Genomic DNA, 12,048 nt, shown 5'->3' on the forward strand with positions numbered 1-12,048 from the left:
CTGGTGTTAATACACTGAAATGAGTCCTGGGTCACGGTCGGTTCCCGGAGGAGGGGCGAGTGGAGGCGCAAGCCGTGTCCCTGTGTTTGTTGCACCTACGTCGTTCCGATGCAAGACAGACACACGACGCTGTGCGTGCGTCTCCGTGGTGTGATGCTTCCACAGCCACATACACACGAACTGCACCACACACCCTGCCTTGCCCGCGGGTCAGCCCCACCTGCCAGGAAAGTCCGGTGGGTTAACTGCTCCGTACGTAAAGAGAAGCGTGTAAGGTCTTAAAGCCGATGGGACCTTGGAGGACAGCCTTTCCTGTAAATGACACTCAGATCCGTTTTTATCTGGGGAAACGGACACAGCACCAGCTGTCCTCACTGCGCCCTCCACGGGGCGCCTGAGGACCCCTCACTGATGCCCCAGAGCTGGCAGACCCTCCCCAGGGCAGAGAAGGAGCAGCAGAAAGCAGCTAGGAGCAGAGAAGAAAGATTTCAAAGCGCACACAGGGCTTCAGCTGCACACCCCACCCCATGCTTGAGGCCGGGCTGTCCTGGACACTCAAGGCAAGGGCGGTGTCCGCAGGAAGAGGTGCCGACTGGCGCCATCGCTGCTGCTCTGCTGCTGTTCTCTCACCTGGGCCGACGTGCCCTTGAACTCCCTGCCGAGCACGGGGGACATGTGCCAGGGCCGCAACAGATGCGTCCTCGAGGTCGTCACCCCCCTGGAGAGAGCCAGGACCGTGGGTGGCAGGGGTGGGGTTTTGGGCGGCCCTGAAGCACTGAGCCGGGCTTGCTGACGCCGCAGGGCCCAGTTCCTCTGTAAAGGGTGGGGCGGGCATTCCAGCGGCTGCTTCCAGCTCCAAGGAACAGTAGGGGGAGGTCAAAACCATGGACACTGCACCCCGAGCGCCCACGAGCTTTCCCCTTGCTCGCAGGTCGCAGGCCGTGGTTAGCTCCCAGCGGGCTGCACTCCCCGGGCCTTTTGAGGTGCCCGAGACATGGCGCCCACGGAAACATGTCCACACAAGCCACTGCCAGAGCGGAGGAAAGGAGGGATTCTTACCGTGAGTGTCTCTGTACAGACCACCGGCGCTGCCCGCCTGCGGCCCTGGCGGGGTGAAGGGCGCGTAACGTGGGGGTGTTGTGACTGGAAAAGAAAGCAAAGTTCTGTCGCCGCGTCCTCCCTGAAGGGGTGCGGCTGTCTACCACGTGGGCGCAGTGTCTCGCTTACCATACGGTGTTTCTGGAGACACAGGAAACGCCGGCGTGGGAGAGGCAGAGTCAGCGCCGCCCTTGGTTGGTGTGAAGGTCCTGCCGCTGATCCCACTGGGGTCTGGGGGGTACGTGGCGGCCACCGTCTGGAATGGGCACGGAGAGTCAGGTGAAGGCCACCCCCTGACGACAGGCCCGGGCTGGCCCACACGTGGGGATGGCGGTCAGGGCGCCACACGCAGTGCAGCCATCAGCAGCCACCATGAAGAACTTCAGTAACTCAAAGGAAGGGGGAGTCCCTGCAACCCAGCCACCTGCGACCGCGTGGAGCTGGCAGAGAGGGGGGCGGGCACCCGGTGGAGTACAGACAAAACCCATTCCTTATCGTGGGCAATGAGACCAGGGCATGGAGAAAAAGCAGAAGGACTTCTCCAAATAGTCCTTTTCTAAGCTACTCTGGGCTCCAAGTTTCCACCTGGACAATGAGAAAACACTGACGGGGACGCGCTCATCGTTCGGGGTTCAACCTACCTTACTACATTCTCATTAAAGCCTGGAAATGCGCCCTGGATCCCACCACAGGGGCCCCGGCCACGCTGACCCACTTTCTTCCTGCTTCCCTCCTGTGGCCTAAGACCACGGGCAAGTCCATGTCCTCCTTGGCCACCACCGTGCACCCTCGAACCCCCCGCATGTTCCCGCCTCCCCCCCACTGTGCAGTCTGAGCGATGAGATCCAGCAGAGCCCACGGTGGCCATGCGGTGCCTTCTGGGGGCAGGGCTGCACACCTGGGCTCTCCCAACCACACCCCTGCCTTTCTGGGAGAAACCCCACCTGCGAGATGGGAGGGAGGCGGGGTGGCAACAGGACCCCAGTCAGGGAAGGGGCCTGGGGATGGTGCCTACCTCCTTGGCATCTGCTGGAGAGAGGAAAGACGCCAGACCTGTGGCCTGGTCTGCACCGGGGGTCTTCCCCCATCCGCATCTGGAGAAGGTTGGCTGCCCCCCAGCATCGTTGTCATACTGCCCGAGGCTCAGCTTCCGGAATCTTCCGCCCAGCGGCTCGTCCCCCGAGGAGCCTGACAAGAGACACACATGTAGACTGCAGGTGCTTTTCCCACAGCGGAGGACAGAGTCCTTAACTAAAAGCTGACTACAATTCCCCAAACTGACACTTACTTTTCCTAGTTCCAGAACCTTTTCAGCTCCCACTGCCCATTCCCCTCCCCCTGCCCCTGGCGACCTCTGGTCTTCCCGGTTTGGGACGTTTCCTAGAAACGGAATCATCCCCCGGGTGTCCTCTGCTCTCTGGCTTCCGTTGCCAAGCGTGCTGTCCCAGACTGTCACTATGGGAACCCACTTTTGTTCATTTCCCGCTTCTCCCAGCATCATTCCCAGAAGGGGTCTCTGTGCCTCTGCTCCCCGCTGCCTCGCACAATCCAGCGCTGTGGAAGCATGAGGGAGAGCCCGTGAGGCCGGGATGGAGCCCGTCCCCCGTCCTGGACCGTGCACAGAGGATTCTTGGTGGCCGCTACGCTGCGGTCTGCACGCTGACCGTATCGCTTTCACAACCAGAAAAACAAGATGCCGGACATCACTGGAGCTCAACAGCAAAACCCCTCAAACCTCTTTTCCGAACTGTATTGAAGAATCGGCGACATCCACCTGCCCGAGCCCATGTTTCTCCTTTTCCATGAAGAAGCCACACCCGGGGAAAGGGGAGCAGGAGACCAGAGGCAGGCGGGACAGACTCAAGCTAAAGCAGCACCACGGGAACCGGAGGGTGCGCTCAGCCCTCCCCGCAGCGGGGGTCCCTTCTGAGAAGGACCATGGGGAGAAGGGGCAACAAGCCCCGGGCTCCCTTGGGGGACCTCCTGCGAGCACCAGGCCCCAGATGCTAAACCCTGGACGCCTCCGTCCCATCTCTGCCCCCGCACAGCCCCAGCCCCACACTCCTGTTTAGACACCCCCCGCCCCGCTCTTCCCAAGCGCTCCTCTTCCCAGCCGGCAGCCAGGACACGGGGACCTCACCAGCCCCTCAGTCACAGAGGATGCTGCAATCAATGCAGCAAACACAGCAACCCGGGACCACAGAGCCCACAAAATCCCTGGGGACCCACTCATCCACCCGCAGTCCTGGTCACCAGAGGGTTGGCCTGGGCACAGCTCTTCCTCTGAAGAGTGCCGTGAGCCTGTCCCACCGGATGTCCCACCGTGACCCAGCGGCCCCTCGGCTGGAAGTTCACATCTTCACTTTGGTCTCTTTTCCTCCTGCCACCGGACACCACATACCCTGGGCCTCTGGGTCCCCCCCCTCAGGCTTAAAGCTGGGTAGGTATCCCTGGGAGACCCTCTCAAGGCTATTCTCAAACACCAGCATGTCTCATTTTTGCAAATCCACTTCATTCCCAGGGAGGGGGTGGTGCTGGGGTCAAGGACAGGACAGACACCCCCCCGCTGAGCCGCAAACCCTGTGTCAGCTTGGCCTTGGCCAGGGTCCAGGAGGCTCAGATTCCTGTGGGGTGCAGGGGCTGGAAGACTGGCTCATTCGGTCATTCAGCAGATACGCAGGGACGGAGCGCGGCTGTGATCCGTGATCAGCCCCAGGACAGAAGGCGTCTCAGCCCCAGTCTTTGATGGATGCGACTTACAGCCACTGTCACCAGAAGGTGTGGTGAGGCCCCCAGGGCAGGGAAATTCCCGGGTACCCGGACTCCCCCGCTGAGCCCCCAAGGGAAGCCCAGGATTCAGGCCAAGACCATGGGGTGCCCACAAAGCGCTTCGCAGCAGGACTGAATTCAGCCTGACCTGGGAGATCAGCAATGTGGTCGCCAACTGCCACGGAGTCGACGGAGCGGCAGGAGGGGACTGGCTCAGATTACTCAATAAAAACCTGGATTAAACAACAACAACGACAAAAAACCCAGAAGCCCCTTGACAAGTCTGCACCTGTTCGTAAATACACCGATCTTTCGGTAAGTGTAAGGAAGATACAAAGATACCCCTTTGTATCTTCCTTACACTCCAACCGGGCGATTCAGACCTCTGGAGGTGACTGTCTGATCTTGTCCACAGGTGAAGGACTTGAGAACTCACAAGGTGGGGTCCCGGCCCCTCCTCTGCCCTGTCGAAATCAAGCCCAGACCAGGCCTCACCACCCTGATCCTCAGCACTTGACATCCCTCCAGCTTCCAAATTCCACAACAGGGTTGGAAAAGGTTTGTACCAGCCCTCCGGGTGGGCGGGGTCAGCCTTCCGGGCGGGCGGGGTCAGCCCTCTGGGTGGGTGGGGTCAGCCCTCCAGGTGGGCGGAGCGCATGCCCAGGCAGAGCCATAAATACAAAACAGCCATTCTCAAACTTGGCTGCACATTAGAATCGCATTAAAATTCCTGGTGCGCAGACCTCACCCCTTCCCTGGGAAGGCAGAACCCACGGGAGTGTGGCCCAGAGCCTGGCATTTTTCTAACAACTTCCTGGTGCCCCTGACTCATGACCACGCCGCCGAGCACAGAGGCAGGTCTCCACTGGGGATGCCGAGACGTTCCAAAGGTGGGGGGCATTTAAAATCATTCTGATGCCCCCATCGCAGCCCAGGTCAACCCACGCCGGCCCTCTGCAGGCAGACTCTGTCTCCGCATCTGGTAATGCTCCCAGGTAACTTCTCTCTGTAGCCCAGGGGGCCATCTGCGGCCCCAGAAAGTAAATGGAAACCTCCAAGAACACGCCCTTTGTGATGGATCTGGGCCCCTAGAATGTGAAGTGCCCAGAGCCATTTATTTACCTCCAGACAACCTCAGAAGAATGAAGTGCTGGGTCATACAGGCAAGCACACTGGGTTCTGGAAACTCCCTTGCATTCCTAGAAGTGAGGACAAACAGCAGCCAAAGCCTGCCCCACGGCTGTGGTCATGGGAGGCCTCCCCAATCCAGCTCCCTCAACTAGATACGTGCATCTTCTCAAGAGAGGGTGGGCGAGGTCAAAGGACCCGCTCCGCGCAACAATGAATGTCCCCAGAATGGCTCCAGGAGCCTTATTCTCCCTAAGCTGCCACAGGGATTGTCCGTCCTTGCCACCTGCAGGGTATATCAGCGAAGAGCTAGAAGGCGTTTGTTAGAAATTCCCAGCACTGGCCAACACTCAAGACTGTAGCAGAAGCAGCCTCCAGAAGCAGAGACCTCTCTTTCTGGGTCTCTGGCCACCCTCCGCAGCCCCATCCCCACACCAGGGGAGCCCGTGGAAATGGGCTGCCACTGGCACTACGAGGCCAGGGGGCCAAAGAAGGCAAGCCTGTCTTTTGGATTGCAAAACTGAAAATCCTTTCCACTGGGCAACACCGAACCCCTTGGTTAGGTCACATTTCTTCCCAATAGGTGCACTTAAAATGGAAAGGATGTGTCCCAAAAGCTAGAAGGCCTTCCTTCCAGTATGAGAAATGTTAGCCATCCTCCTCCCACCATTCACTCCAAATCAGACAGGACCTCAAGCAAAATGTACGAAGCCACACAGCGACCAAAAGGCAAATTCCTCACCCGACTCACTGAAAATACCAAAACCAGAGTCTGGTGCCTGGCTTTGGGTCCCTTCTGCCTCTTTGAATATATTCTCCCTTTGAATGATTTGTCCCCTCCCCAAAGCACTAGGTCTCGCTGGCCTGCTCCTCAAACATGTGTCTTTCAGCAACCGTAGCTTTTTTTTTTTTTTTTTTTAAGATTTATTTATTTGTCAGAGAGAAAGAGAACAGGAATGGGAGGAGGGGCAGAGGAAGCAGCAGACTCCAGGCTGAGCAGGGAGCCCAACGCGGGGCTCCACCTCAGGACCCTGGGATCATGACCTGAGCTGAAGGTAGATGCTTCACCCACGGAGCCCCCCAGGCATCAGCAACCTTAGGGGGACACAGGATGGTCGTCGGAGCTGTCCACTTCAGGACCACCCTCGGGACAGGGAGGTGCAGGCCAGTGCCTTGGCCAGCTGCCCCTGCTGGAGAGGTTGTGACCTCTCTATCCAGACACAAAAGACCTTACCAGCCTTACCCAGGGGTTAAGTAAATGACAGCTGTCTGTAAGTGACGGTGCACATAGCCATTAGGGGATCGCATCCGTGTGGACCCACTAGTTCTTAGTACATCCACGCCAGAGCTTCGGGAAACAAGCCACCCACGTCAGAGGCCAGGGGGTTCTCCAGAGCGAACTTTTCAACATCGGAAGGGGTGGTCCCTTGACAAGTTAAACAAAGAAGGGCCATGTGGCTCAGCAGTTCCACTCAAGCACTGAAAACATTCAGGGGCACCTGGGGGGCTGAGTTGGTTAAGCGCCTAACTTCAGCTTAGGTCATGATCCCAGGGTCCTAGGATCGAGTCCCATGTCAGGCTCCACACTCACAGGGAGCCTGCTTCTCCCTTGCCCCCTGCCCTCCCTCGTCTCTTCTCGAGCTCTCTCTCCTTCTCCCTCTGCCTCAAATAAAATCTTAAAAAAAAAAAAAAAAAAAGACTGGAAACATTCAGGGTGGTACTTGCACACAGATGTTCACGGCGGCGCTATTCTCAACGGCCAAAGCGCGAAGCGACGGGATCTGTGCTCAGGTGAGCGGTATACACACTGTCCGATCACCCCACGGATACAAGGCAGCCTCACAGAGGAAGAACGCTCTCACACACGCTACCGCCTGGACGAGCGTGGGAAAGCGGACACTCAGTGAAAGAAATCAGACACATGCCGTACACGTCCATTAAACAAAATGCCCAGCACAGGCAAATCCAGGGTCGGAAGGCAGATCAGAGCAGCCAGGGGCCAAGGCTGAGAGACAGGACTGACTGCTAATGGGGACCTTGAACTGCACAAGTCACCGAACTTAGGGCTTTAGAAAATTGCCATGGATGCACCCCCTTGCCTTGCTGACTTGCTCAGAGGCAGCCGTCCTGGTGTTAACATGACCTTGGGTTGTTGCACGTCTGTGCATGTCTGCTGCATGGAAAACAAGGTGTGCAGGGCAATGACATCAGGCTGCTTTCTGAGTGCCCACGTACCCTCATGTTCTCACACTGGATCCCTCTGTTTGGTGTTTAACATCTAACGTTGATGGGTGGGCTTTCCAGGATAGATGATTCAACGTTGCTACTTCTCAGGGCACCCAGGTGACTCAGTCTGGGAAGGGTCTGACTCTTGAGCTTGGTGCAGGTCTTGATCTCAGGGTCATGAGTTCAAGCCCCACCATGGGCTCTGTGCTGGGCGGGGAGCCTGCTTAAAATAAAAGCTGCTCCTTCTCATTGCTCTGAATTCCCCTCGGTATGAACAGGTTCCCTGACTCAGTATTAACACGGTGGATGCATCCTGTCATTGTGGGCTCAGGTCGAGTCAACACGGACAAAATATTTGGCAACATGAAGCAAGGAGCCCTTGAGAGATGGGAAAACAGAACTGGCTTCCTGCCATCTGTGGGACCATACCTTTCACAGTCCTTTCTTTTGCTACCTGGGCATCATCAGGCAGAGTTTCCTCCACCTGAAGAATGTGACCCGAGAAACCTACCTACGTGCTGGGCTGCAGGGAGGGGCGCACACACCCAGGGCGTCAACCAGAGCAAGAGAGCCACAGAGGCACAGAGGGAGTAAAACACCCCAAAACCCACTCTCCCACCTCACCCCCTTTCACGAGGTGAGAGCTTTCCAGCAGGACTCTCTCCTGTCTTACGGGCAGGGGCAGGCTCCCTACACTGTCCTGTGACGAGCCTCCTGAATTCAGCAAAGCAACATGGGTCCTTGGAGAGTCATCACCTTCCTGCCAGCACCACACCCCTCTACTGACAAACATCACTGTGTGCCAGGACACAAAGAGGCTTTCTGGCTGGTGGCAGAGTCAGAGGTTAGTGGAATAAGGGCTCAGCCACAGGACGCACAGTCAGACAGACGGAAGTTCTGGTTACATGCCATGGTAGACGCAGAGATCATGGGTGACTCCGAGAAGCTCAAGCATGATGCCTGGGACAGCACAGGTACTTACTTACAAGTGCCTACCATCCCGGCTACCATCATCAACACCATTATCACACCAGTGGTCACCACCACTATCACCACCACCATCACCATCACCACCACCAGCATCACCATCACCATCACCATCATCACAGCCATCATTGTCACACCATCACCACCACCACCACCATCATCACCATCACCATCATCATCATCGTCACCATCACCATCATCACCAGCATCATCATCATCATCACGGCCATCATTGTCACCACCATCACCACCACCACCACCATCATCACCATCACCATCATCACCACCATCATCACCATCATCATCATCGTCACCATCACCATCATCACCATCATCATCACCATCATCATCATCGTCACCATCACCATCATCACCACCATCATCATCATCATCACGGCCATCATTGTCATCACCATCACCATCATCTCCACCATCATCACCACCATCATCACCTCCATCGTCGTTATCAACACCACCACCATTAATACAGTGCTGACATCGAGTCGACTTTCTCAGGAAATGCTCAGCTTTCACATACCATCTTCCTCCCAGAAGTAACCAGACCCACAGTGTGTGTGCGGCCAGTGCTAAGCCGTCAGGACATGCAGCCGTCTCCAAGAGTGGCTGTGGGGAATGCCATTCCCAACATCCTAACACTAGGTAACTCGTGGTCTTTCTTAGGAACAGTCCACATTCTACAAAGAGTGAGGGATTCTACTTGCCTCCGGATGCTGAGGTCCCTGCACCCAAGTATTTGCTACAGGAGAATTGCATCTGAGGCACAAGGCAGACCAGGCAGGGTCTCGCTGGAAGATACAGCACCTTGGAACTTGCCCACCCCTTTCCTGTCTGAGCAAGACTCAAGGTGGCTCAGATGAGACACATGTCGGTGGGGCCAAGCCTCAGGAACACAGACACAGACACGATGCACATGTCAGGTGACGTGTCAGGTGACGGCCACCATGCTGGGACCGCATGGTGCCTTTCAGACTCGCCAGCCCTCCTGGCTTGGACACATGTGGCTCAGCTCAGCGGAGCAGCCCTGGCCTCCCCATGGAGGCTCAGCACAGGATTCCTGCGTTGCCAAACCTGGAACATGACAGGACTCAAAACTAGTTGGTTAGGGACTGTGCCCCTCTGTATTGAGGCCCTGCTGGGCCCAGATCCCCTCATCCCCACCATCCTTCCCCATGCCCAAGTCTCCTGCCCTCTCGGGCCTACCAGACCTATAAGCAGCCCCCCACTCCTGCAAGGCCAGCGAGGTGCATAGCTGCTGACCCGTCCACACAAGGCTGTGCCCAGGGTCCCCCATCCTTTCTGTGGCCCTCCCCCGGACCCAGGGACGAGCCCAGCACTCCTTTGCAGGCCCCGTCCCATAAGACGCAGACGCAGACAAGTGTGCATCCCATGGGACTCCCACTCACCTTGCCGCACAGAGGCCCTGCCCGGGCCCTCTCCTATGTCCTGCAGGCCGCTTGCCCGCAGCACACCTCCCCCGCTGTCAGGGGGCAGGGGGCCATTGACCTGGCTGCCCAGTGTGTTCATGTGGGTGGGGATGGGCTCGAAAGTAGGGTCCAGCTCCAAGATGAGCCTGTTGAGCTGCTCAATGGACTGGTCGATGTCCAGGGTGGGTGAGCCCGGAGACGGGTCCATGCTCGGCTCCGGTCCAGTCCCATTCACGACTCTGACATCTGGAAATCTGGGCTTGAATGCTCTGCCGGGAGGGGGCCGCTGTGCATCAGGGACCTGGGGCCCGGGGCCCAGGCTCCTCTGGATGGCCATTCTGCTGCCTGCCCCCCGAGTGGGGGTGACTGGAACCCTGGGCTGGGATTGCACCAGGCCAGGGCCGTCCTCCGGGCCGCGGCCCACAAGCCTGGCCTCGGCGTCGGGTGCGAAGCTGTACTGGTGGGCAGCCACCATCTGCTGCTGGCGCACCCAGGTCTGCGTGGAGTAGCCACTCTGTCCGTAGGCCTGAGTCTGGGCGGACACTGAGGGCCTCCGGAGCACTGGTGGTGGCTGCTTGCACTCTCGGGTCCCGAACGCCCGGTCCCGCTCGTACAGGGGGTCCACGCTGAGGCTCAGGTCAGGGGCAAGGCTGCCATGGGCGTCCTCACCAGGGTTGCTGCCAAACCCTTCCGACAGGAGGGAGTTCTGGCTGCTTTGGTGGCAGGCAAAGGGGCCCAGGTGGGCTGACGGGTGGCCCTCCGAGGAGGACAGGGTACCGATGCTGTCCACGCTGTGCAGGTCATGGCCAGGCATCTCGTCGTCCAGGATGTCTGTCTCCCGGTCCTTGAGTGTGGCGTCTCCGTTCACGTGCACCTGAGCAGGCACAACGTGGCGTGTCCCGCTGTACTTGCTGGGGGCATCCGTCATATCCTTGATGGGGCTTCCGGAATCCTCCAGGCCAAAGCCACTGAGCAGCTGGTCCAGCTCGGCCTTCTCCTGGGGGCTCAGGCCCCGCCTGGACCCCACAGCAAGGGGCTCCTCGGTCCTGTCAGTCCTGACGGAGGCGGTGGAGTGGCCAGAGTCACTGCTGACGGACAGAGTGTGGTCGCCGTGGTCCGGGCTGCTGGCGGTGGGGACGCCTGGAGACCCGCCTGGGACGCCAGGATCCGAGGCACTCTTCTTCCTCACCTTGGCATAAAGACTGCCATCGACGGGGCCCTGCGTGTGCGGCACTGGGGAGGAAATGGGAGACAGGTGGTAAGTCACAGCTGGAAAAGGAGCTTGGGCCCCCGAGATGCATGTGTCCATCTTCCCGAACAAATGAACTCCTGACAGACACCTCACCATAATGGGGGCGAGAACTCCTTGGGGCCCCCAAAGTCTACCCACACCCCGGCAACACGAGCATTAGCAAAAGCAACTCAAAGAGTCCAACAGCTTTGGGACCCAGAACCCTTTCTTTCTACCTTTTTGTGGAAAGAGAGCCATCACTTAGAGAACCTTCTGGAATCTCTGCACTAAGGAGTCATTTTGTCCCGAGGGCTCAGAGTTAATGTCTAATGTCATCATTAGTCTACATGTTGGGTACAGCTGAGCTCCTAAGCTCCTGGGAATGCAGAAGCAGGACACAGGGTGTGGGGGCCCTGAACCTCTTGGGGAGACAGAGAGGCAGAACTCATCTGCAGACTTCCCAATAGCACAGCATCCCTCCACAGAGAAGGTCCAGCAAAGGCACAGCAGGACGCAGGAGACAGGAAGCAGATCTTCTGCACTAGTCTCCGCCCGCCAGGACAGTTGGGAAATAAGCAGGGCCACGGCAGAGGCGGGAAGAGTGCGGCTCTCTTCCTCTTTTACTACTTCCAACCCTGGCCTCCACCTGCTGCTGGGCAGCTGGGGAGAGCCTGGGGCCCAGGACCTCCTCTGGTCTCCCCCAGGGACATGGCTGGCAGAGCGCGATGAGGGGGCTGTCCAGGGTGGTGTCCACACTCTCTGGTCACCGGGGAGCCACAGTGGATCCGCAGCAACCAGGTCCCCGGAGGAACCAGCCCCAGACCCGGGGTCCCGGCCCTGGCATGCAGGGTACCCTGGCATAGTGAGCAGCTCCCAGCAGTTTTGGAAATGCTGGGATGACGAGATAGGACTGAGACCTGTAGGGTATCACGGGTTCTTGTGTGGATAGTACGTGTGATCTTGGGCTTTCTTCCTGATGGGCCTGGGAGAAGCAGGACGAAGGCAGTGTGCGAACACACCGACCCGCAGCCACAGCAGAGCGGGGAGGGGGAGGACCCAGAAGATCCCATGAAGACACCGCGTGGTAGAGCTCAAGGGCGGGGGCTGCACTCCGACTCAGGGTCCCAGGGCGATGGACGAGGAGCCCTGGCTGCATTCCGGAGC

At 58.4% G+C, this 12,048-nt stretch overlaps 1 protein-coding gene across 9 annotated transcripts in view; it reads right to left on the reverse strand.

The window, feature by feature from the left end:
• Window positions 1-12,048, reverse strand: part of TNS3 (tensin 3) — a 200,746-nt gene that overhangs the window by 49,963 nt on the left and 138,735 nt on the right. For all 9 annotated transcript variants that reach the window (XM_059397165.1, XM_059397159.1, XM_059397160.1 and 6 more), the window contains 4 exons: window positions 9,633-10,886; window positions 2,114-2,286; window positions 1,228-1,354; window positions 1,060-1,143 (listed from right to left, as the gene is read on the reverse strand). In XM_059397165.1, coding sequence (XP_059253148.1) covers window positions 1,060-1,143; window positions 1,228-1,354; window positions 2,114-2,286; window positions 9,633-10,886 — 1,638 coding nt within the window. The remainder of the gene's footprint in view (window positions 1-1,059; window positions 1,144-1,227; window positions 1,355-2,113; window positions 2,287-9,632; window positions 10,887-12,048) is intronic.

This window comes from Mustela nigripes, chromosome 4 (assembly GCF_022355385.1).
Source record: "Mustela nigripes isolate SB6536 chromosome 4, MUSNIG.SB6536, whole genome shotgun sequence".
NCBI lineage: Eukaryota > Metazoa > Chordata > Mammalia > Carnivora > Mustelidae > Mustela > Mustela nigripes.